We start from the raw sequence: 27,702 nt of genomic DNA, 5'->3' as shown, positions 1-27,702 counted from the left end.
CCTAAGTACAGGCTATGTACCCCAAGTGTCAGTTAGATTTCTTACACAAGGTATATATAAAAATGACGTGCTTTCAGTACGTTTAATAGCAATAACTGCAGCTAACAAAGTGGAAAAAAACTGAGAAACAACACAAACCATCACACGCACACCACATTCGCACTCGTGCCCCTATAAATGAGATTGCCATCGTACTACAAACCTAAATGAATTAAGAGTCGAATTGGGGGATTTCTACTTATGTACAAGTTCGGAGGACAATTTGCAGGTACTCTGTCGAATTACGTATGAAAACTTTCCTGGAAATGTATACGTACAGCCATGAACACAGCCACCGTTTCACTCATGCAGTCAGATTACCCATGATGCCATGCGAAAGAAGCGGGTCTCACGGGACGCCAGCCACTCTGTAGTTTATCAACTCGATGACCATTCAAACTGGGTACTCCAGAAATAAGCATTTCTGAGGTATAAATATCCTTAAGCAACATGTGTGACTGCGTTGCGCAATCGTATGCTATTTACAACATGTGAATAAAAAAAGATTTACAGATCTCAAAAAACATAATATATAGTCTCTCTCACAACCGCGTCATGCGTCGTCTGGATTCGCCAGGGGTACGAGATCACCACCGGGGGAATAGAAACAAAATGATGGTGGATCTCGCTTCACTATAAATTCAGGTGATAGTTTATTGGTTGATTTATTGATTTCATGCACTGGCGGCAACCACTCGGTTTCGTTTTGCTCAGATGGAAGAGGAGGGCGCGTCTCTAAACACCCTTTTTGTGTCCTTAACGAAATTGCGAGATGTACTCCTTTGCACCGTTCTCTGCGAACACCACAAGCGGAGGAGTGACTCTCCCAATCCTTATTAAACCTGGAATGTGCACTTTTCCAGAATCCAAAGCATGAACATCGCTTGAGAGTCATGGCGTTTGATGACGAGACGCAGTCGGTCTACCGATACAACTTCAGCTCCATCATGTTGGAGTCGTAGTCGGCGTATCTCTTCCTGCAGGCGAATAGCTTGAGGGTGAACACCAGGAACTCGATCAGCACGTAGCCTGCCACGATCCCCAGGGTGTCGTAGCGGTAGATGTATCGGAAAATTGGCCCGTAGAGTTTGTCTCCACAACCCTGAGGATAAGGAAACAAAAATTTAAAACAAAATTGAAAAATGCAACTTTTTTGTCTGCATGACATGTAGAAAGCTAGAAGATTTTCTATATTTGTATTTGGTTGTTGGTATTGAACACATGAATTGAGAAAGCATAACCCTTTATTCTTTCTTGGTTGTGTACTGAGAGAGAGAGAGAGAGAGAGAGAGAGAGAGAGAGAGAGAGAGAGAGAGAGAGAGAATCATATGACGTCAAACAGCTGAATGTATCCCAATGTACTTTCTGAACAAAACCCTCAAAAAAACATATAGGCCTATGACAAAACTCCGATTTATAATTACGTAATATATTCAAAGACAATAAAACATAAATAATGTAAGGAACTGCAATAGGAATATAAGATTTAGGCCAATGACCAAGCGCTGGGACCTAAGAGGCCATTCAGAGCTGAAAGGAAAATGGAGAGTAAAAGGGGTCTGAAAGGTGTAACAGGAGGAAAACCTCGGGGTTGCACCATGGGTCAATTGTTAGGAGAGGGTTGAGGAAAGTCAGATGGAAGAAAAGAATATGAATGGAAGTAGAGTGAAAGGAATGAAAGGGGTTGCAGCTAGGGCCCGAAGGGACGCTGCAAAGAACCTTAGTTAAAGCCTAAAGTGTGCTCTGATGGCGTTACTCCCCTTACGCGGAAAATAAATTAAGGTGGAGACTAGGACTAACTAGCTAGTCAAGAATCCTTGTTACACCTGACTCCGCACGAGAGGACATTAACGCTAGAAGTTTTCGAATCGTGTTTGAAATGAAATCTAACAATGACAGGGATCCTGACGTGGAAACAGTGTACCGATACACAATCACGTATTTAAGAAAGTTTTTCGTTAGACGCATCTCCGGAGGAAGGGGCTCGTCAGACTCTCATGAAAAGGTTACGGCTTCTCAAAGAGCCTGTAGAACCACAGTTTGCCCTTTAGCAATCTTGTCTCCCGTCAAAGACTGACTGACGGATCTCCTGCGAATAGTAATGATGTGATATGCTTCGAGAAAGTTCAGAAAATAATGATAAATAACCGTAAATAGTTTCCGTCTCCAAAGCTGCCATCGACAGCTTCTGTTTATCGTTGCCAGATACTTTTTCTTTTCATTTAGTTTCGCTTTAAATAATAATAATAATAATAATAATAATAATAATAATAATAATAATAATAATATTCATCGTCATCAAATACAGTCTCACAGGAATACGAAGAGAATAATTTACACTTTTTGAATTCTCCGTAATCGCCCAAGTGACTAAACCACATCCCTTCCCGAGGAAATCTGCTGATGACGTCACAACTGTGTTTTTATTCTCCCGTTTAACTGTTTGTTTTCCGTTTAAAACTACTGCGTAATTTCCTCGCTTGGAATTCTAATCACTATCATAATCAGAAGCCTAAAAAAATATAAAATTACACCATCGCACATCCTCCCAAATTCACGACGAAAATGTTCATGTGTAGTACTAGTTAAAACTAGTTGATAATATGTTTGTTCAGGGTACAAAGAGGTGCTGGTATTCTTGCCCCCGAAATATTCTAGACTCTAGAGCAGTGGTTCTTAACCCGGGGGGCGTCAGCAATCTCCAGGGGAGGCGCGAGCCCTAGGGAAAAATGTTAAAATTCTCTAATTATATTCGTTATTCTCTTTACAAGAATGAGGAGCTGATATTCAGAAGTTTACGAAAAAATGCAAAAGAATTGCCTTATGACGTTAGTTTCCTATAGTCTGTTTCCTATAGTCTACTACTCTGGTTAGACTCTTTGGGCTTAGCATGTTTTGTAATTGTTTAGCTCCCTCCCTAGGCCTTGAAACCCCTTCTCTTTCTCTTTTTTTTTCATTTTCCTTTAAATATGGGTGGGAATTTTATTCATAGATGCAAGGGGGGCGTCAAGGGAAGGACAAACTTAGAGGGGGCGTGGTAATAAAAAGCTGAAGAACCACTGTTCTAGATAAATTAGAAAACATCTCAGACTACTGTACAGTACACTTAATGGTCTAGAAATGACAGCAGACACATTGACCTGGAGTAGAATCTGTACTGGTTACACCAAGTAGGTCTAAAACGACCTTTTGGTTACACCGCCCAGAACTCACCGATCGGTAAATTGTCCCATCAGGAACGACGTTGTTCACGATTGTCCTGGAACTCTCGCAGGCCAGCTCGGTGATGCAGCAAGATCGTGGTACCTGGTAGGAGTCTCCTGTGATATTGTTGAATGTAGCTGTAGACCAGTCTGAGGGCGCCTCTGAACCGCAGCAACGGTACTGCAAAAATATTATCATTATTATTATTATTATTATTATTATTATTATTATTATTATTATTATTATTATTATTATTATTATTATTATTATTATTAATCCTATTCATACGGAATGAGCCCACCTAAGGGGCCACTGACTTGGAATTCAAGCTTTCAAAGAATATTATGGTATTCATTAGAAAGAAGCAACAGTAGGTATTGGGAAATTCAAAAAGAAGATATAAGATATCAGTTATTAGAAAAATAGATAAATTAACAAATAAATAAATAAAAATGTAAGCAAATTATAATAATACAAAACGGGAGAAACTAATATTTTTGAAGGAAGTACAAAGGTTCTTAGAAAGAAATTATTTAAATTTTCGTTATACAGGATTAATCATTGACTTCCGCACCAGACGTCTGTATATGTATATATAATTTATTACTTCGTGGAAGCAATGTGAATATTCGTAGGCGTATCAGCCTATGAGAACGCCATATAGCCAAAGGTGAAAGGATGACGAATGTTCATTTAAAAATCAGATTTCACAGAAACATTCTGACATTTGACGTGAAGTCATACCCTAAGTGGATAGAGAGAGAGAGAGAGAGAGAGAGAGAGAGAGAGAGAGAGAGAGAGAATTAGTATTTGCTCAGGGAAACCTAAGATACAGGTTTAGCATATTTCGTTTTCTTGTATAAAATCTGTAAGAAAAGTCTGGAATATATTGTATTTGGAGCGTCGAGTTAAAATATGCTGTAACAGAACGCCAGTATGAAAATCTATGGTCCTTTATCAAAAGGCAGTAGGAAAATCTATGGTCCTTTATCAAAAGGCAGTAAGAAAATCTATGGTCCTTTATCAAAAGGCAGTAAGAAAATCTATGGTCCTTTATCAAAAGGCAGTAAGAAAATCTATGGCCCTTTATCAAAAGGCAGTAAGAAAATCTGTGGTCCTTTATCAAAAGGCAGTACGAAAATCTATGGTTCTTTATCAACAAGGCAGTATGAAAATCTATGGTCCTTTATCAAAAGGCAGTATGAAAATCTATGGTCCTTTATCAAAAGGCAGTAGGAAAATCTATGGTCCTTTATCAACAAGGCAGTAAGAAAATCTATGGTCCTTTATCAAAAGGCAGTAAGAAAATCTATGGTCCTTTATCAAAAGGCAGTAAGAAAATCTATGGTCCTTTATCAAAAGGCAGTAAGAAAATCTGTGGTCCTTTATCAACAAGGCAGTAAGAAAATCTATGGTCCTTTATCAAAAGGCAGTAAGAAAATCTATGGTCCTTTATCAAAAGGCAGTAAGAAAATCTGTGGTCCTTTATCAAAAGGCAGTAAGAAAATCTGTGGTCCTTTATCAAAAGGCAGTAAGAAAATATCTATGGTCCTTTATCAAAAGGCAGTAAGAATATAGCTATGGTCCTTTATCAAAAGGCAATAAGAAAATCTATGGTTCTTTATCAAAAGGCAGCAAGAAAATATCTATGGTCCTTTATCATCGAGGCAGTAAAAAAAATCTATGGTCCTTTATCAAAAGGCAGTAGGAAAATCTGTTGTCCTTTATCAACGAGGCAGTAAAAAAATCTATGGTCCTTTATCAAAAGGTAGTACGAAAATCTATGGTCCTTTATCAAAAGGCAGTAAGAAAATCTATGGTCCTTTATCAACAAGACAGTAAGCAAATCTATGGTCCTTTATCAAAAGGCAGTAAGAAAATCTATGGTCCTTTATCAAAAAGCAGAAGAAAATATATGCTCCTGTATCAAAAACAGAACCAGATATCCTCAATTTCCTTTCCAGCGCTGAATGACCTCAAAGGTCCCAGCGTTCGGCCCTTGGCCTACACTCTACAGTCCATTCCATAAGCACAAAGAAAGAGGAAAAATAAACTCCCCCCAAAAAGACTTAACGAGCGTCGAATGCAACAGCGTAACGACTTCCAAGTTAAACAATCATTCATTCGCACGATCCCCTCCTCCGCCGGACTTTGGCCAGAATTAATACAACGGCAGTTTCAATAACGACGGGTGATGCCGGAGAATAAGAAGCACCCCAAATGAACCAGGCCCGCCTGGATTGTCCGCTGTGTCTTTCGAGCACGAGATAATATATTGTTACACTCACATACACACAGGCTCAAAGAAATGACAGGTGATGGTTTATTCATGCGCACAGTTCTGGCTTATAAACACTTGCGCTTGGCATTGTTGCATTCTGGTGCATATGATGCCGCTGCATTTATGGACTTTTATTTTTAAGTGCCTGTATGATCATTCATTACCTCACACACACACACACACACACACACACACACACACACACACACACACACACACATATATATATATATATATATATATATATATATATATATATATATATTTCATCAGTTCCAACAACACCTGATCAGTTCAGTATACTATCTATCCAGTGAAATTTTTTTTAGCATGGTTACTGTCCACATTTAAATCAAAGCTTTATTCTCTTAAGTCTGTCTTTAGAGAGAGAGAGAGAGAGAGAGAGAGAGAGAGAGAGAGAGAGAGAGAGTTCAGTTCCAACAACACATGATCAGTTCAGTATACTATCCGGTGAAAAATTTTTTTAGCATGGTTACTGTCCACATTTAAATCAAAGCTATATTCTCTTAAGTCTATCTTAGAGAGAGAGAGAGAGAGAGAGAGAGAGAGAGAGAGAGAGAGAATTTTCCCTTCTTCGTGCTTTTAGTTGGAGGGATGAGCCTAACGAATGGAGGCATAGTTTCCCCCCGGGGCAAATAAAATGACTCGTCATGTGGGCGCTTCTTGCTATGAGAACTACATGGGACTAGTCCCAAGTAGCATCTGCAGAATCACACTGCAAGTCAGGCATTGTTGGTAAAATAAGCTAAATGACTTAGATTTTACATGAAATATTAATAATAATTCTATCGTTAGCAAATTCCAAATAAAAAAAGATTGATAATTCAAAGCATTTACACTGAAAGAAACCAAAGAAGAGTTGCTCTGTAAAGAAGCCTTGTTGTCACAAGTGAATGCAGCTTTCTTCTCCATTTCGAAGGAGGCGTTTTTTTTTTGACAAAACAAGCTCAATGTCTTAGACTACACATAAAATATAAATAAATAATAATTCCACCATTACCATATTCTGAAAAAGACTGATAATTCATAACATTTACAATTAAAGAATCCCAACAAAAATTGAAGCGACTGCAGCTTTCTTCTCCACTCCGAGGAGAGAGAGAGAGAGAGAGAGAGAGAGAGAGAGAGAGAGAGAGAGAGAGAGAGAGAGAGAGAGGCGTTTTTTTGCAGACGTACCTCCCCCTGGAGGCTATCGAAGGCCGAGTCAGAAGCCGTCGCGTTCGTCGTGGCTGCATAGCCATTATGGACGTAAAGTGTCAGGGACTTGGTGGACTCGGCCGTGAAGTCATCCTTGAAATACCACACGCAAACACCTGCGGCAATTTGTATACCGAACAGGAGCAGCACCGGGATGAAAAACTGTGGAAAGAAACAGGATCAGTTCATTAGACTAATGAATGGAAACCGTGTTCATTGTCTGCCTCAGAAAATTAAGAAAGGCAGTCTTCCGTAATTTAAAATACCTTGACCCCACAATTTTTGTAAGGATATATATATAGAGTAAAATGCACTTCTGATTATATTTATTTTATATTATACCATTTCCGTTAGTTATTTCTCGTCATATGGAAGAGAGATATGTCTTAATTAGGCAATTTTTTTTAGACGAATTCTTAAATCTTTGTATAAAACATGAAAAAATGGCAGCAATCATAAGTGAATAAAATAAAACCATTGCAGATATTATATATCTTGAATATTCACGATTTTTTAAAACATATTTGTATCTACAGTCTCAGAGATTTTCCAAATGTGAATCTGCACCATGTGCAGCTGACACGTATAGTATGTACTATGAGAATGTACAGCTGATTCTTATAGTACTAAGAAAATGTACAGCTGATTCTTATAGTGCTAAGAAAATGTGCAGCTGATTCTTATAGTACTAAGAAAATGTGCAGCTGATTCTTATAGTGCTAAGAAAATGTGCAGCTGATTCTTATAGTACTAAGAAAATGTGCAGCTGAATGTTAGTGCTAAGAAAATGTGCAGCTAAATGTTAAAGTGCTAAGAAAATGTGCAGCTGAATGTTAAAGTGCTAAGAAAATGTGCAGCTGAATGTTAGTGCTAAGAAAATGCGCAGCTGAATGTTAAAGTGCTAAGAAAATTTGCAGCTGAATGTTAAAGTGCTAAGAAAATATGCAGCTGAATGTTAAAGTGCTAAGAAAATGTGCAGTTGAATGTTAAAGTGCTAAGAAAATGTGCAGCTGAATGTTAAAGTGCTAAGAAAATGTGCAGCTGAATAGTGCTAAGAAAATGTGCAGCTGAATGTTAAAGTGCTCGGAAAATGTGCAACTGAATGTTAGTGCTAAGAAAATGTGCAGCTGATTCTTGTAATGCTAAGAAAATGTGTAGCTGATTCTTATAGCACTAAGAAAATGTGAAACTGAATGTTAGTGCTAAGAAAATGTGCAGCTGATTCTTAAAGGATTAAGAAAATGTGCAGCTGAATGTTAGTGCTAAGAAAATGTGCAGCTGATTCTTACGGTACTAAGAAAATGTGCAACTGATTCTTATAATATTAAGAAAATGTGCAGCTGAACGTTAACTGCTACGAAAATGTGCAGCTTATTCTTAAAGTACTAAGAAAAATGTGCAGGTGATTCTTGTAGTACTAAAATGTGCAACTGAATGTTAGTGCTAAGAAAATGTGCAATTGATTCTTATAGTACTAATAAAATGTGCAGCTGAATGTTATGCTAAGAAAATGCGCAGCTGATTCTTATAGTGCTAAGAGAACGTGCAGCTGATATTTGTAGTAGACTATGACGGTAAGAAAAGTCAGAAAAGAAAAAAAAAAATCGACAAGCAAATTGACCCTTATATTTCCATCACTTTCGACGACAGCTTTCACTTGCGCCTACGGACACACGACGACTCCATCATCCATCACATCCATCCATCCATCCATCCATGCGATCCATTTCAGAACGCGAAGCGACGGCACGGACGGGTATGACCGGTAGAACTCGCTGTCAAAAAGCGAACGCCATTTGACGTGGCACCTGATTTTCGTCTCACACACACACATACATACACATACACACACACATACACACGCGCGCGCGCGCGCGCGCGCACGCACACGCACACAAACACACACCCTGATGAAGTCTCTTGGTTTTATGACTTGCCTTCCGGCTCCCGGCTTTTACTGTGCCTTCTATGTTAGATGCATTAACAGACACGCATGCACACACACACACACACACACAAAATATATACATATACTGTACATCTATACATATAAATGTATATACGTTACAGGCAAATAGCGAAACCGGGCATTTCGCGAACTGCCTGAAATTTCAGGCAGATAGCGAAATGCACTTAAGAACATTTGAGCTAGTACTAAACACGGTGAAACAGTGACTCACCTACACTGCTTCGCCGTGTTCAGTACTAGCCCCTGAGGGGTCAAATGTATTTCGCCGTGTTTAGTACTAGCCCCTGGGGGATCAAATTTCCCTGAGTGCATTTCGCTGTCTGCCTGAGATTTCAAGCAGTTCGTGAAATGCCTGGTTTCGCTATCTGCCTGTAACATATATACCTACCTGGATGCCTACGTAATTCATACAAAAGTACACACATGATTCAGCTAACAGACGCAAAGGAGAGAGAGAGAGAGAGAGAGAGAGAGAGAGAGAGAGAGAGAGAGAGAGAGAGAGAAAGAGGAACAACGCTTCATCTACGTGAAACCGCAAGATTGGGTGCGAAGCTTTCATCTTTCGAACGGAGTTGAACTCTCTCTCTTTCTCTCTGTCTGTCTCTCTCTCTCTCTCTCTCTCTCTCTCTCTGTCTCGCTGGTAAATGAAAACCCACCTTCCTTTCTCTGTTAAATGAAAACCCACCTCCCTCTCGCTGTTAAATGAAAACCCACCTCCCTCTCGCTGTTAAATGAAAACCCACTTCCCTCTCGCTGTCAAATGAAAACTTACCTTCCTGGAGACTTCACAGCATCCGATGAAGCTCAGAGAGACCTTCAGTACTCCCAGGATGAGGAGCGAATAGAGCACGTAATGGAAGCATTCGATCTCCCTCAGGACAGGTCCTACGTTGAACCCGTAGAGGTACGTCCATAACTCAGCGCCGTCGAGGTAGAGCCACACCGAGGTTCCCACGAGCGCCAGACCGATGAGCTGGAAGATGAGAGAAGACGCAATTAGAAGTTAATTAACTTTTATATTATATATTTTTGTGAAGGATATGAATGGAACACTTCAACAACAACAAATACAAAAAATCTGCGCCAGTAACCTAGATGTTGTAACGCCAGTTTGAATAGACATAATAAATCAATCAATCGTGCTTATCAATGGAAGTTCTTGTCTAAACCAGGAAAGTTTTTCCACCTGAAACACATGGAAAAATAGTTGCTTCCTTTGCAGGTTATATCATACGTTGCTTTATCGCTGTAATCTTAAAAAATTCAAGCAAGGAACAATAGCTTAAGAGACCGGAAACAAATGTAGAGCACATTTAAATAAATAAAAAATATATATCTCAAAGTCCGAGGTCTTTGTTTTTGTAACGCCAATCTTTGGTAGTGAAATCAATCAGGCAATCAGTCGCAAAATTTTAAGAGTAAAAAGTCTTATTAAATAAAAACGCATCTGATCTGACACCCACAAAATTAATTTATTTCTCTAAATGTTTCAATTTACGACTATAAAAGGTCAATAATAATAAGAGATGGTAAAAATTTGATGTTCCTTGTATACTAGTACAACGTAGTAATGGCGTTCCGCCACCAGGGCGGCGCTGCTTGGGGTCTTCATTTTTAGGGGTTTATTGTGGCCAGATGATTCATTGACCTACATTCTCGGTCATTTTCATATTTATATATCTGTTTTATATAATAATGACTGAATAAAGAGCCGTCAAAGAATGGCTGTTTACGCCGAATCATGAAGCAAGAAGCCAATCGAGCAATGTCTTGATGACAATTTGACAGCTTTAGGTTTCCATCCAATTAAGGCAACTTAAATCTATTGAAAATTGTTTTAATAAATGTAAAAAGTCATTGCGATTAACTTGATAAGGGAAGTTAATGGGAAATTATCATTTTAGAGAGTGAAGGAAAGCACATATCGTTTTATATACATTAGATTTTATTGACGGTTGAATGAATTTGAAATTTGGACGAGCGTGGAATCAGTGACGTGGAAATGTGGCAACACTGCAGTTTCAGTTACCTGGGAACAACGGAAATTGAATTGGTGATTTTTTTTTGTGCTGTGATTTTTTTTTTTGTTAAGTGTGGCTTATAAATACAGAAATTGGCCCGGGAATTCTTCAAGAGAAAATGGAATAACAAAATTTGACAGGTAAACAAAGCATACTGAATTTTCTAGGCCCATAGCTGTCTCCTAGCGGTAGACATTTTCTCTGTTACATGTCTTTTATATTTTCACTGTAATATCCTGGCCCACAAGTGCGGGGAGAGTTAAATTTTGAAATTAGAAATCACTGATCTTATATATGTCACGTAATATAACTGAAAAAGGTATTGCTCGTTATTTATAAAATGCTTAGTAGTAAGTAGGTCTACAGGCCTACAGCGCTGGATAAACACTTGTATTTTGCTTCATTGAGCACTTTGCAATAGGTAGGCCTGTAGGATACCGTCTATGCCATCTGCTGTTCAGTTTCAGACATGTAAAGGCAGCGTTGGAGTTGTTTAATCAAATGTAGTTTATCGAATGTGGTTTCCCAATGACAATCCGAAACGCCACACTCGGTAGGAGTGTTCCAGGACGACGTGAACAAACGGCAGGAAAGCAATAAATATTATTCGAGTGAAAATAGCTGTATTTGTATAAGAAACCCTTGTTTAATTTGTTTTTTTGTTTTCATCAAATGATACGTCTCATAAATCCGTGATAGAATGATAATGAAATTTGTTAGTCGATGCTACACCTACGCCCTCAAACTGCTCATTAGGTAATGCTGGTTATAATTTAAACCTTATTCTAAGCACAACTTTCTTTCGAATACATAAGAATAATGTCACAATGATAAGTTATCGATTCATCGTCCCAATGAAAAAAATAGTCTGAAAAAAATGGTAACGAGGAAAAGAATCTTAGCCAAGCAAACGCTAGACTTATGCCTACAGATTCGGCAGATGTTTTTATTCTGTTATCCTTTTAAGAACGATTTTATGCCATATCCTTAAGTCAGAATTACTTTCTTACATAAGAAAAAGTCTCTCTAGGTATCGTTCCAAAGCCTTAGAATAGAAGGAAATAACTTTGCCAGCCTGCAAACCGACGAGATTGCTGGGCACGTATGCAGGGGCAGGTGTTCCCATATGGTCGCCCGAGGTCACAGCGATCGGCTGGGAGATCTAAACTTCTAAGTCTTTGACCCCAATGGTGACAACAAGCAATTTTAAAAATGAGAAAAAAGCATTCTTCTAATGTTTTTGGTTTTTCAAAAAGGCCACTGTTCCCCCTCAGTGAATTACAAACAATAGACTTATATCCTATGAGATAAGCTCTGATGTGGAGATAACACGTCAGAAGGAAACATGACGTAAACTTCTGGTGCAGACTTAGAGAGAGAGAGAGAGAGAGAGAGAGAGAGAGAGAGAGAAGCGTAAAAAGAAAAATAGCGTGCAGAACGCAACCTCTTGCGTTCAGAGGGTTGACTTAAAGTAGGCCATGGCAGATACAATGGCTGGTTGGGTCTGAAGAGCTCTCTCTTTTTCCATAACCTCTTGGCCCCTTCCCTCTCTCCTTTCTTTCCACTGCCCAATTATGACACTGTATCGTTTTCTCCCCCCACCCAACCCCTGCCTTCCCAGACACCATGCTATTTCCATTCTTTTAAAAGCCTTTACTACTCATCGAAGTCGACTTCGTATATACGTTTTATCAAGCCAAGCGATTGGCGTCTGCTAAATTCCGATAATTCCACTCTCTTCACCATTGTTTATCTCAAGTCATTAATTTTCTTTCGGGTTTTTGGTGTGATTTGACTTAATCCTTCGTATGTTGACGATTTTCTTTCATTGCGTCGTTGGACTCGAGTGAAAGAACTTAGTCAGTTCTCCATTTCCCGCGTAAAACCCGATTTCCCTTTCATTCGTTCCCTTCCTTTCCCAGACATTCTTGTCTTGAAATACTTGGTCAGTGACATATATCGCCTTTTTCGCAACAAATAGCATTGATCTGTTCCTAGCACGATTTATAAGTACAGTTGGACGCGTATCTGTAAATTTAAACAAACGTATGATATACTGAGCTCTCCTTTGATAAAGGGTTAACGAACATTATCGACTTATTCGACGACGTCGAGGTTTTCTTAATGGATAATTATTTTTATGGGTGACTCGCTTGTTTTTAATCTAGTTTCTGTAATATTTTTTGGAGAATGTTGAAGTATTGCGTTCGCAAAAATGGTTGTTGGTTGCACGTACTGTACATAGGCTATGTGTATGTAATGTACAATTAAATTATATTATTTATGTGCCATTATGGGGGAGTGACTGGTTTACTGTAAAAGTGGGCCTGAGACATGGGTTTATTAGGTTTCCAAGTCTGTTTGCTTTACGGGCAAAGGGACACGAGGAATCAGAGAAAGGATATTAAAGCGAGATAAGAAAATGAGTCATGACCGGATTTTGGAATGATTGGTAATTGAGAATTAAGCAATAATGGCTGCGGATGACAAACAGAAACGCCAGAGCTTATATGTTGTAGGGGTTTGACACACTGTTGATGAGCCTTTCGTGTACGTGAACGAAGGGCCAATGTGGAAGTGGGAGTTTTCCACGATTCAGCAGCATAACACCTATCATTTTCCTAGAGCCATAATGTTGACACACACACACACATACACACATATGCATTTTCCACTTTTGGAGGGAGTGGCGTCAGAAGGTTTAACTCTTCCGGCCAGCAAGCCTTAAGAGATGAGGTTGCAATACCTAGGCCCTATTTTGACTTCCAGCCGCCACTAGTACTTATCCATTGTGGGGATATATGCACACATACAAAGTATATTTATATTCATATATATAAATTATATATATGTACAGTATATATACATACACACACACACACACACACACATATATATATATATATATATATATATATATATATATATATATATATATATATATATATATATATATAATTCAGTATTCCGTTAAGAAACATAGTTTTCTAACCACGATTTCTGTCAAAGCCATCCACATGTATTCTTTGCTTTCTGCCGAGGTGGTCGAAGGCTAGGTCCGTATCAGAAATAGCTTACCACTGACAATTTGCTTAAATGAGTAGTTTGAAGTTGATAAACAGTCATGTGATCAGCAATCTTTTACCATCCGCTACACTCCGTACTCGTTCTGTCCACGTATGAGGTCAGGCGAAGGACATCCTGCTATTCATCGTGTCTCGGTCGCGTCAGATTTTCACTTCCTTGAAGTTTATCGCAATTTACCGATTATGCCACCGTATAGGAGTGCTGTAGTTTATTACCTTGTGTGGTTTTACGTGAGTTTCTACCCTTCATTCTATGCACGATTCGAGTTACGAAGGATTTAAGCTTGTCGCTGCTTTGTTCTCGGCAAATGCTATTATATTTATATGTTTTTCTCTATTTATTCCTCTCTCTCTCTCTCTTTTATATGCACACACGCACATACATACCATATACATACACACGCACACAAACATTTAAACGTGTATGTATATATATACACATATATATGTATATGCAAATTTTTGTCTTGGGTAATCCCATAATAGTCAGGGGAATCAAATTCAAGATTTTTTATACATACATACACACATATATACATACATACATACATACATATATGTATGTATGTATGTATGTATGTATGTATGTATGTATGTATGTATGTATGTATAAAAAATCTTGTATTTGATTCCTCTGACAATCATAGGATTACTCAAGACGAAAATTTACAAGAAATTCCACTAACTAGCATCGTATTCCGACGATCAAAAAGGCTCTTTGACGATCAGGAAGGCGCCTGACATTTTCAAGTTATATTCCATTAAAAATAAAGTTGTGCCGAATTTTATCGTAAGATAAATATGCTAAACCAAGACAGCAATGCTAAATACAAATTCAGAAAAAAAATATATTGCTGTTCAGCGGTGCTTTAAAAGTTTCACAGAACATTCACTCTTCAGAACTTTGCAAATGTTGACGGTTGATTTTTTTTTTTTTAGTGAAGTTCGTCGGGTAAACTTTAATTACGATTTAAAGATTTTAGACATTCTGTAAGATAAACTAAATGGAAATCTGAGAGAGAGAGAGAGAGAGAGAGAGAGAGAGAGAGAGAGAGAGAGAGAGAGAGAGAAAACGAAGCCATGTTAACCACGGCTAGTGTCTTCCCGATGCGTCTTTCTGTGGCGTACTTATTAGAAATAAGTAATACCAATTCAGTCATTCAGAAACTTTCGCTTTTGACCCAATCAGTGAAGAAAGAACACAAGGATGGTTAATAGGAAGACCGGAAATAGAATAAAAGGTGATAGCTGCTAAAACCTAAGAAAAAACAAATGAAAAGAACTTAATAATCATGTCAAATGGGACCGACCTTTAAAAAACGAAGCAAAATTCAATCGCCGGAACTAGACCGCGTACGATTCCAAATAGATGGTACACAGTCTATCAACCCTTAAGTTCTCTTGCTGAGGTTAGTTATAGCTGCGATAAATCTATTGCCATCATCGTCAGCAAAGTTGAATTGCGCAGAGGGCAGGAAAAGTGTCTGGTCGGTCGCTCGTGGTCTAAATGAAATCATGTGATAGAGGAAGGTTATGTCTTCCGGAAAAAAACCTTTGATTTAATCGTGACTCAGTTTCATGCACGCAAGCGCGCACGCACAACTCTCTCTCTCTCTCTCTCTCTCTCTCTCTCTCTCTCTCTCTCTCTCTCTATATATATATATATATATATATATGTATATGTATTATGTGTATATTTCCTTAATCAACGCTTATAAAAAGGCTCCATTGGTGTACGAAACTGCTGGGCATTTTTTTTAAACAATATACATTTTTTATTTTTCTTGTGTGGAGTACAAGTGAGTCATATATCTTCGTGTCTAAGATTACCGGCAATATATATATATATATATATATATATATATATATATATATATATATATATATATATAATATGTTTATGTATATATATGTACGTATTATAAATATGTTAATATATATATGTATATATACTATATATATACATATACATATATATATATATATATATATATATATATATATATATATATATATATATATATATATATATATATATATATATATATATATTATATGACGTGATTCATTTTTTCGGCTCCTTGTTTTTCTTCCTATGAAGTGAGGCTTAAGGTATCAGTGTTTCAGAGTATATATAAACTTTTAACATGAAATAACACTTCCTTCAGGTAGGCTATATGACATTCATTATCTTGGTAATCACCCATCCACCAACTGACCAGACCCAATAATCATCTTAATTTCGTTAACCGAGGACAAGTTGTACAGCAAAAATAATAATTATTGATTGCAATAATAATACCTTTCATTACCACTTCTCCCTCCAATGGAATTAGAAGAATGTAATGGTTTTAGCCGTTTTTGACAGTCCGGAAGACACCCAAGAGTTTATTGAACTGAACTGAATATAGAATTTAGGCCAAAGGCCAAGCACTGGGACCTATGAGGTCATTCAGCGCTGAAAAGGAAATTGACAGTAAAAGGTTTGAAAGGTGTAACAGGAGGCTAACCTCAAAGCAGTTGCACTATGAATCAAATGTTAGGAGAGGGTGGAAAGTAAGGTGGAAGAAAGAGAATATGAAAGGAGGTACAGTAAAAGGAACGAAAGGGGTTGCAGCTAGGGGTCGAAGGCACGCTGCAAAGAACCTTAAGTAATGCCTACAGTGCACCGCATGAGGTACACTGACGGTACTACCCCCCTATGGGGCCTAAGAGTTTTGTGGAGAGGGTCAAGGAAGAATTAGTCAGATTTCAGAAAGTTATAAAATCCATTAATTATGCGAAAACACTGTGAAGGTCTCACGCCCTCTCTGTCAGATCTCGCATAAAGAAATAGTACAGAACATTAATTATTAAGTAGGCCTACATCTTAAATGTATATATTACATTTACTCATACATACAACACTAAGATAAGTAAATATTCATATATTTTTTTCGGATTGCAGCCTTGGACTCAAGTTACACCCAATAATTATCTTCCGTGAGTCAGTCCCTCTATTTACTATTAAGTGTTCGCTGTTTGGAACAAACGTAGAGTCCGATATCTTTGTCTCTGTTGTTGCATAGCACTTGGAACGTCCGGCTGCTGCAGTCCAAGTACAATAACATGAAGCTGAAGGGGGACTGAAGGATAGTCGTTATTGTTTTCGGAGGAAATGCTGCAGATCCGGTATAGTACAGCCCCCGGTGCACTGGCTATTCTTTAGGTCTTGGTCCAGATTTTGTGAATTGAATTGAATGTAGAATTTAGGACAAAATCCAAGCACTGAGACCTATGAGGCCATTCAGCGCTGAAATGGAAATTGACAGTAAAAGGTTTGAAAGGTGTAACGGGAGGAAAACATCTCGGTTGCACTGTGGAGAGTGAGGTGGAAGAAAGAGAATATGAAAGGAGGTACAATAAAAGGAACGAAAGGGGTTGCAGCTGGGAGCCGAAAGCACGCTGCAAAGGACCTCAAGTAGTGCCTACAGTCCACCACATGAGGTGCACTGACGGCACCGCCCGTCCTACGGGGGCCAGATTTTGTATCTCCGCGTTCGTATCCTAGCTTCTATCTCGCCTCGTTTCCTCTGCAGAAATCCTGTCATGGGATCTATTATTCATCTCTAAACGCGGTGCTTTTAAAGGAAATAAAGAGTTCAGTTTAGTTAACAGCGATTGACGTTCTCTGACTTCTAAGAAAACGAAAAGTAAAGTTTTTTTGTTGTTGTTTCTTATGAAGAACTTTTGGTTAGTAAGATACGACAAAATATCGCCCCAACTTCTTCGCACTTCAGACTAAAAGATATATCTACATTGGACAATGCTGTGAATTTCAATAAGAGACGTACTTGCACAGTATGCTGTGAATTTCAATGAGAGATGTACACGAGTATAGCTCCGCATATATTCTCTCGTTTTGTCTCGAAAATTACCTGACTACTGAAGTCTATTGATACCCAGTCGCAGAAAAAGGGGCTGTATAATAATCACTTGGCCTCCGAAGCTCTCAAATTCCCAGTCACGTTCCTTTGTGAAATGTTAATGCCGGAAGAAAATGATATGAGACAGGTATCGTGTTAAAGACAATTCTTACGCAGCGTGCATTTGTAATTGGCTAGTTCGCATGAAGAACGACCTCTTAATGACATCCAGGTCCACAGTAACGACACGGGGCATTAATACCTCTCATTACGCCGCAGATATAAAACGTGAACCTAACGATTTCACTGAATAACAATCTCGAAGAGTCCCGCTTCCATTGTTGTAAAACAATCATACGTCAAAGCAATTATTATATATATAAAAAAAAAGTACAAAACGTGAAGAACGGGCTTAGACAAAAGCTGCGGCAACAAGTGAGACACAATACATTCATACTGCCCCCCTCCACCTCAAACACGGACACCCCCTCCCAACGCCCACCCCGGCCACCTCTCAAATCCAGTCACAGCGCCACAAAACCCATTGTTTGTGTTTTCGCTTTTTTTTTTTTGTTTTTTTCTTCTTGTACTTTTACGCTCCTTGGCACGGCCCTCCCGTGACGTCACTGTCGTATTCACATGACAGCATGATTCATAACAGACGGTGATGACACGAGACTCGAGTGTTTCAATTGCGTGTGATTAAAAAATTTGATTCGTTTTTTTTCTTTTTCGCGACCGAGCGTCTATTGTTGTTATTCTTGGAGACGGAAATTTAGACTCTCTATTTTCTCGGGGGAAGAATGAGTGTGGCTGAACTTTGAAATAATCCAATGCTAAAACAATAAAATTGTAAGAGAACTCAATAGAAATTTTAAATACGAAAATAGCATCGTAATAATAATTATGATGTTCGCTTAAGCAAACAGTCAAATAATTGTACTGGTGTCATTAGCGTTTTAACATAAAGAGGTTTTTCCGTCCATTATCTTAATTTACCAATTAAAAATTTATGAAATCCTAAAAAAATCATCGTATGTCGCAGAGATATCTTTCATAAGTCCATTTAACCACAGAGAAAGGAGAGAATGAAAGTTTTTGGTTTTTAAGTAATAATAAAATGAAGAACCTATCAGCTTTGGAAGTGGCAGTATTAAATAACTGGATCCGCACTATTTCTGTGATAGCTGCGCCAGATACACTATATCTGGTATATATAATATGTTCGACGGCCGCAACCTTATATCACTATCGGATTGTCTCTTCTTCATTATCTCATTCACTATCTGTTTAAGGGACAGCTGTGGAAATGAATAAATAGACTCTCTCTCTCTCTCTCTCTCTCTCTCTCTCTCTCTCTCTCTCTCTCTCTCTCTCTCTCTCTCTCTATATATATATATATATATATATATATATATATATATACTTGTATACATACAGTACATATATATTTATTTATATATTATATATACATACATATATATATGTATGTATGTACATATGTACATATAAAAATTATATATATATATGTGTGTGTGTGTGTGTTTACGTGTATTAAAAGTATATCTACAAAAATGGATTATGTGCATATACGTGTCTTAATCAAGGATGTGCATTATTACGATATGCATTTACAAGAGAAATGTCAATAAAGGTAGAAAGTAACATGTATTAAAAGTATATCTACAAAGATAATGGTTACTCTGTCATTTCGAGAGAGATGTAAATTTGTATCACGACATACAATAAGTAAGCTGCAGAATCACAATCACAATGCAAAAACTGACGTCGTTTATCAGAACGATTCCTTATCAGCGAATTCACCAAAACTGCGACGAAAAAGAACCCCCCCCCTTCAGATAACAAACACAAACGCCGTAGCAGACCAATCTCCAGCGAGCATTCAATCCTCATTCAACCACCCCGGACACGGCGTGCCTTTCCTTTTGCATAACAACGAAGCACCTCTACTCGTTACGAGGCTGTGTCTGTCTCGAACTGGAAGCTTTGCAACGCGTATTTCTTCAGAAGACGGAGATGGAATGCGTGTCTCGGGGACAGACGAACGCCCCGGCCCCTCGCAGGTCATCGCCAGGCCCTCGGTACCTTTTGCGAATCGGGGTATTATTATACCGTCCCTTGGAAGGAAGAACGGCGGCGCTACGCAAAAGCGCTGCTGTGAGTGTGTGCGCGAAGGAAGGTGTACATTCTCGACGTGATGATCCTCAAGTGTTCCTATCCTACACCTGGTCCTACCTGTTTGCCCAGACCGCTAACACGGCCGAGGCACTCGACGAAACGCCGCGATTCCACTCACCATGTTGAGAAAGATGAACAAGGAGAGTAATCCTCGGAAACACGCGGCGCAACTCATCTTGCAAAGTGTCGAAAAAGAGTAAAAATCCACGACGCGCTGGAGACGGGGAGCAACGCTGGCGGACACACGCGCACAGACTTTGACTCAACTATGAGGCGGGATTCGGTGGACGGCCCCCACGAAACCCTCGGGGCAAGACCAGGTTGACTCCGTGGCCCGGAGTTGCCACGGTGCCTTTTTAGCCTTCGAATATCAGTTCGCTCATTCGTCACTCGCGAATATTTCTCTGGCCCTCTTTGCTAATGCGGTTTCAGTGACGGCGAACCGATTTCCTCCTAATGACCGGTAATGACCGGTAGTGACCTCGCTCGAGAGGGCAGTTGTCGAGAGGAGACAGGGGAGTGCGATGTATGTAAATTGCCTTTCCCAGACAAACCTGCAACTGCAATAACCTGTTGCGTAGGGCAATGTTGTTTTTCGGAGGTAATGGGAAGATACTGTATTTAAACAATGAAGAGGGTTTCGTTTGGGGGGGGATGGGGATGAATCAGAAAACACGATGGGGGAAACGTTGATAAAGTAGGAGAAAGGCGTTAAACTTCTTCACGTAGTTAAGGAGCCTCGCTCCAGTCTCCTAATGACGCCTTTCCTCCTGTGATAGGGATCTCTGAGGGATTTTATTATTCTAGGGAGCCTGTGCGATGATTTCTGAGGCCCCTATACCTGTAAAAGCTACTTGTCTTGTTTCAAGGAGCGGCGTCTTGTCTTGACTGGGACGTCATTTCCTCAAAAGACAAGTAAAGACAAAAATACTCATGCTTACCGTCGACTTCCAGAATATATGCAATTGAAATTCTCAGACCTCATGCACTTGGGCGCGCGAAGTCGAGAATGCTAATGGAGTTTTTCAGTAAGGAAGGAGTAAGGAAGATTCTAGCTAAGACGTGCACTCGGATATGCGTACAAGCTAGAATTACAATGGATTATGTACATGTAAGTGTCTTCACCAAGGATGTACATTACTACGACAAGCATTTGCACGAGAAATTCAAATAAAGATAGAGAGTGACATGCAGCAATAAAATTTAGTAGGGCTCTTTTCTGGTGTGTAAATCTTTGTATATTGTTTAAAAATACACTTACAATCCTAAGATTTTAAGTGTATTATTAAAGTGTATTATTAACAATAAACAAAAATTTGCGTAATAAAAACGTCGTATTACATCCACGCCTTTGAAATATGTTATTCTTCTTCATAGTCTTCGATAAATTAGTCATACGCAAAATACTTAGACAGATACGTTTTTCTTATCAAATAGAAAAGACGAATTATTTCTCATCTGAATTGCAATTGCAACTTTTGCCGTTGTTTTTATCAATATTGCTATAATTTCATTGAGTCTTCAAACGACTGCCTTTGACAGTAGAGGGTCAATTTGTTTACACATATCTAAGAATACTCAAAAAGTCAAATAATACAAGTTAATTAGCGAGAATGAGATTGCTGCATGAAGTTCACTCTCCAAGAAAAATCGCATTGCTTGAAATAAGAAGGAAAACTATCGGTCGTGTGTATATTTTCACGAAGATAAACATCGGAGAAAAATTCAGAACCTTGAGCAATGCTACGTGCTGATCTCAAGGTTTGGAATATTTCATTACTGGATTAGTTTAGTTTAGGATAATTAATTCTCTGCGTCTGCGGCGACGCTGTGCGGATTATAGCTTCGAATGATGCCCTCTGCCCGTCGTAGATCTAAGTGAAGGTGGTACGTGTTGAATAGTAAGTCTACGTAAATCATTTCATATTTCAGTCTGTCTTCTAACACTGTTTCACCGAAAGGAAACTGGTCTATTTATCGAGTACAATCAAAAGACCACTCTTATGTCTGATAATCTGAGAAAGTTCACGCAGGAATAGTATAAAATAAACGGCAGAACTAATTATAAGAAAAGACACTCTTATGTCTGGTAAACTGAGAAAGTTCAAGTAAGAACAGTATAAAATAAATGGGAGAACTAATCATAAGAAAAGACCACTCTTAATGTCTAGTAATCTGAGAAAGTTCACGTAGGAATAGCATAAAATAAATGGCAGAACTGATCATAAGTAAACAGTTTTTGAAATTAAACTTTGTTATAATCGTTACAGGGAGTGAAAACGTGTACAGCATTGTGGAAATCCGTCTTCCGTCCTCTGTTCTGTAAGTGGAAGTTCAGCCTACCCAGCTACAGAAGAACTCTATAATCCGGAAACAATGAAAGCCTCATACCAAAGAATTTTACAGGTTGGATTACACAGGCCAGACGAAGTCTGTTCGCTGGAATTTTGAAAGGCCGATGTGGACTAATTATTGGAGGGCTGCAACTCTGAACATGGTAGGTGATTTTAACAGGTAGGTTCACTTAGTGCCAAGTTATATGATAATCTTAATGAAGCGTGGTCTTGAAAGTAGTGCCCCTTCCTTTATTTAAGCTCGATAATATTCTTATTACAAGGTTTAAAGTTGATAGATGTATTATGCACCAATCAATCAATCAATCTTCCGCACTGATACAAATATATGGTAGAATGTCTTGAAAATTGTGTTCCTAAAACCCAATGTTATTCGTCAGTAACAACGAAGGTGCTTGTTTCTACTTATAAAAGCAAACACTCATTGGCTAATACACACACGCACACACACATTAGCATTAAACATTAAAGGGGTGGCTTAAAAAAAAAACAGTACAACAGGGACGGTTACTAACAATAGTTTTAACAGCTATATCGTTTTGAGAACCCCTGCGTAGAACAATTTTTAAAAAGTAGTCACTTCACATGCCTACACGGAATTTTATCAGAAACACTTTGCACCCCTATACACATGGTGAAACATTCACATCAATCTTGCACATACTCTCGAGCTCCCTAGATTTTACGGGTCTTCCAAAAGCCCTTCCAAGCATCTATCTGCTTTCTAAATCTTCTTGTCCTTCCGAACGAGACTTCCGTATTTGATATATATTTTTTCACCAATTTATCGTCCTTTATTCCCACCATAAGACCATATTAACACAAGACTTTCTTATCCTTCTCTTGCCTACACTAACCTTCTTACCACTATTGCATAGCTCCCCAGTCTGTCATCTCTTCAGGTCATTTTATGCCGCAGACGCCACGCAAATACGTCTTATTATTCTCATTCAACGTCCACACCTTCCTTCCATGGAGGAGCGGTGGCTCATCAGTACATTCAAGCATTCGCACCTTGGCCTTCATGGATGCTTCAAGGCTCTTTCCAGTCTTCTGCGCACATCGTTACACATTCCTCGCTTCGCCTATTCTGTGACTCATCTTTCTAGTACTTTAACTCAGAAATCCCCATCTGAATCAACCTCTTCTATAGTCTTCCAGGATCTGCGTAGTGGTCATTTCTCCATCTTTCTGGTTTCCAGTCACTCATAACATTACTCTTGCTTATATTTACACTCACCTTTCTCCCCATGCAAACAATTTTAAACTCCTTCACTAGTTCCCGCCGTTTCTCTTCACTATCCTCAATCACTGCTGCATCATCTGTAAGACGTTAGCCATTACAAGTCCTTTTCTTGTATTGTAAATTTGTATGTGCTTCTATACTGCCTTTCATCCCACTTCTCTCGCATCATTCCATCCATAAAAATATTAAACAGCCGTTCCGAAACACGCACACCCCTGTTTCAGACCCACTTTCACAGTTAACCAGTCACTCTCCCGTATGAGTATTCTGAGACACGCTTTTCTTTCGTCATAGAAGCTTATAATACCGTATTCGACATCTTCCATAATATTGCCTCTGTCGATTATATCATAAGTTTCACCTAGGTCGATGTTTGTCGTGAGTGTGGATATTTATGCTCGTGAGTGAGAGGGAGAGAGTTAGCATATGGTCATTCGTTTGTTTTTATGCACACATACACACACGCGCGTGCACAGTTACATACATACACAATTTCTGTGAGTCAGAAATTTACATAAATAATATATGTAATTGTAATAGCCACAATGCCCTCTCACCTTTCTCGAATTCTTCGCGCTGTTTTGGATACGCTTGTCACTACAAAGCCTTAAAAGCCAAGTGCAAGAAATAGGAAGAAAATATGATGTGCGGTAGGCGGGAAACGAACCCGGGTCCGCTAATCAGAACGAGGCACCATTGTCGACCTGAAAGCGTATCCAAAAAAGCGCGAAGAATTTGAGAAAGTTAAGAGGGCATTGTGGCTATTACAATTACATACGTATCTGGTAAAAAGCGACCAGTAGATTCTACATATATATATAATATAATATATATATAGCTATCAATATGTATATACATACAAATTCGGTAATATATTTACATATACATATTCATACATATATATATATGACCAAACTTGCCGTTTCACTCGATAAGGGTGGAGTCCGAGAAAAAGACATGAAAATCTCATCGTTTATTTCTTTAACTGGTGGACCAAGGAAGCAATATATATATATTCCGGAGTCTGACAGAAAAGTCACCCAGACAAGCAATTACCATCGTTAAACCCAGTGCAATACAGAACCGAAGGAAGAAGTGAAGAAGTGAAGAATTTAGCTTTGAAGAAAATTACGGAAAAGCTGAAAGGGAGAATAAGAAGAAGAAAAGTCGGAGGAGAACGCCATTATTTTGGAGTAGAAGAGAAATAGTCACTGAAACGTGTTACACGACGATTAGGGATTTATACAGAGAATGGGGGGGATTGGTGGACCCCAGGCGGACTGGGTGGCAGAAACAACACCCAAAGAAGAAGAATAATGCCAGGGATCATCTCGTGGCGGAGAGAAACAACATCTGTTCTTTTTTTGAGACTTAGGGGTAGAAGTATAGCGGGAAAATTAATCAGAGTAAAAAAATGCGGTCGAAGTTTCTTCGGCGCAGTCGAGGTTTCTGTACAGCCGCTGCAGCGTCTGATCAAGGCCATCGATAATAGATCTATCTCTCGGTGGTCTCGGTATAATGCTGTATGAGCCGCGGACCATGAAACTTTACCACGGCCCGGTGGTGGCCTGTCCTATATCGTTGCCAGAAGCACGATTATGGCTAACTTTAACCTTAAATTAAAAAAAACTATTGAGGCTAGAGGGCTGCAATTTGGTATGTTTGATGATTGGAGGGTGGATGATCAGCATACCAATTTGCAGCGCTCTAGATTCAGAAGTTTTTAAGATCTGAGGGCGGACAGAAAAAGTGCGGGCAGAATAAAGTGCGGGCGGACAGTGGTATGTTTGATGACTGGAGGGTGGATGATCAACATACCAATTTGCATCCCTCTAGCCTCAGTAGTTTCTAAGATCTGATGGCGGACAGAAAAAGTGCGGACAGAATAAAGTGCGGACGGATAGACAAAGCCGGCACAATAGTTTTCTTTTGAAGCAAACTAAAACTGAAATTAACTACAGCGATTACACTGGCAGCCTGACACTACACTACAACAAACCAAGCATCATCAGGACGCATTCAGGAAACCTGATGATACCACAACTAAATGGGAATATCCGACCATATTGACGTGTCCTTTCGAAGTATCGCGGTTGTGGTGATGATGACACTTCCCTTGAAAACAAAGCAAGAACGTCTTTCTACTGTCTTCCAGCGATAAGGCGCTTTCGCTTCTCGTGGAGCCTTGCTTCGCGTGCGCGTGCGCGAGTGTATGCACGTAGTAGTATAGGAAGTTATTCATGTACATCAAGTGGAAGTCACTATGTTTGAGCTGAGGGTTTCTTCAGTGTTAACTGATGCTTTTTGTGACCGGCCAGCGACAGTGAGTTCGTTGACAGTGTATTACATGTTAAAACCAAAAGGAAAACTGGAAATTTAAGAGAACTTTTTGCATTTTAATACTTTTTAAAAATTTTCTTTCCTTTTTGATAAGTTGAATCTCTTCATTCTGTATTTCACTTTACTTCCTCTTACTTCTTTCTAATGAACACCGTGTTTATTTTTGGAAGCTTGAATTTCAAGTCAGTGGCCCCTTTGGTGGGCTTGTATCATATGAATAGATTTCGTCTACTGAATAATAATAATAATAATAATAATAATAATAATAATAATAATAATAATAATAATAATAATAATAATGATGATGTCAGTGGCCCCTTTGGTGGGCTTGTTCCATATGAATAGGTTTCATCTGCTGAATAATAATAATAATAATAATAATAATAATAATAATAATAATAATAATGATAATAATAATAATAATAATAATAATAAGTCAGCGACCCCTTTGGTGGGCTTGTTCCAAATGAATAGGGGTCATGTACTGAATAATAATAATAATAATAATAATAATAATAATAATAATAATAATAATAATAATAATAATAATAATAATAATAATAATCTTCTTCTTCTTCCCAGCTTGTTCCCATTTTTATATGGGGTCATAATAATAATAATAATAATAATAATAATAATAATAATAATAATAATAATAATAATAATAATAAAGTCAATGGCCTCTTTGGTGGGCTTGATCTATACGAGTAGGTTTCATCATCTGAATAACATTAAAAATAGTACAAAATCCACATTTATGTAAAGTACTGTATTTACAAATAAAATAAATTCCAGGAGCTTTCGAGAGCCTGCTCAGCTCCCTTCTTCATTTGTAGCTGAAGAAGGGAGCTGAGCAGGCTCTCGAAAGCTCCTGGAATTTATTTTATTTGTAAATACAGTGATTTACATAAATGTGGATTTTGTATTTTATAAACATATTCACGGGATTGTGAAGAAGATTTGCATTAAAAATAGCAATAACAATAATAATGATAACAACTCAACATAAACCTACCAAGTAAATAAACTCAAGGTAATCAGAATCTACCTTGATTTGAATTAATAAAGGGAATATGAAACTTCTTTTCCTTCAGCGTCAACCACGGGCCGAAGCAACCAAAATCCTTCCTGCCCTTTTCTGCACAAACGAAAAACTTCGCAAGCGTTGCCCCCTCGTGGGAACGGAAGTCCCAAAAGGACAGCGCAGGAGAGGAGAGAAAGGATATGAGATCAGTGCGTCCTCTCAGACGTCATTGCTGTGACGTCACTCAGGTATGACGTCACATGATGACGTCATCGTTGCCGGTGTTTTTGTAGCCTTCGGACGAGAGGTTATGGAGGGTTAGGTAAGTGTTATAAATAACGCGGGCATTCCTATTTCTCCGGTGCGCTGTAGGCATTACTTAAGGCCCCTAGCTGCAACCCCTTTCATTCCTTTTACTGTGCCTCCGTTCATATTCTCTTTCTTCCATCTTGCTATCCACCCTCTCTAACAATTGTTTCATAGTGCAACTGCTTTGAGGTTTTCCTCCTGTTACACCTTTCAGACCTTTTTACTGTTAATTTCCCTTTCAGTGCTGAATGACCTCATAGGTCCCAGTGCTTGGCCTTTGGCCTAAATTCGATATTCCTTCCTTCCTTGTACTTGGTAGGTCAACTGCCGTTGACAGTAGAAGCAGTGGTCATGATTGCCGTACTAGTCAGGGGTAATCACTCCCCCGCCCCCTACCCCGAACATCACAGCTCCCCCCCCTTGCAGTTAATTTGGTTTTTAGTTTTCTGTAAAAGAAAACTATTTTGTGCCGGCTTTGTCTGTCCGTCCGCACTTTATTCTGTCGGC

At 38.7% G+C, this 27,702-nt stretch overlaps 2 protein-coding genes across 3 annotated transcripts in view; one reads left to right on the top strand and one right to left on the bottom strand.

Moving 5' to 3' along the window:
- Positions 1-68: 68 nt before the first annotated feature.
- LOC136843936 (tetraspanin-18-like) lies at positions 69-20,214 on the bottom strand. The gene is made up of 5 exons (XM_067112921.1): positions 20,041-20,214; positions 9,484-9,684; positions 6,722-6,904; positions 3,253-3,423; positions 69-1,141 (listed from the first exon to the last, which is right to left on the bottom strand). Exons 1-5 carry the CDS (start codon positions 20,095-20,097, stop codon positions 962-964), a joined length of 792 nt encoding a protein of 263 aa, XP_066969022.1. The 5' UTR covers positions 20,098-20,214; the 3' UTR covers positions 69-961.
- Positions 10,718-27,702, top strand: part of fzy (cell division cycle 20 protein fzy) — a 157,216-nt gene continuing 140,231 nt past the window's right edge. The window contains exons 1-2 of one of the 2 annotated variants that reach the window (XM_067112916.1): positions 10,718-10,872; positions 22,193-22,419. In XM_067112916.1, coding sequence (XP_066969017.1) covers positions 22,381-22,419 — 39 coding nt within the window. In that variant the 5' untranslated portion in view covers positions 10,718-10,872; positions 22,193-22,380. Of the gene's footprint in view, positions 10,873-22,192; positions 22,420-27,702 lie in introns of those variants that run through there. The other variant, XM_067112918.1, reaches the window with a different exon arrangement.

Source organism: Macrobrachium rosenbergii, chromosome 12 (assembly GCF_040412425.1).
Source record: "Macrobrachium rosenbergii isolate ZJJX-2024 chromosome 12, ASM4041242v1, whole genome shotgun sequence".
NCBI classification, from domain to species: Eukaryota; Metazoa; Arthropoda; class Malacostraca; order Decapoda; family Palaemonidae; genus Macrobrachium; species Macrobrachium rosenbergii.
Note: the sequence above shows the minus strand (reverse complement) of the source record. Positions and strands in the feature narration are given on the sequence as shown.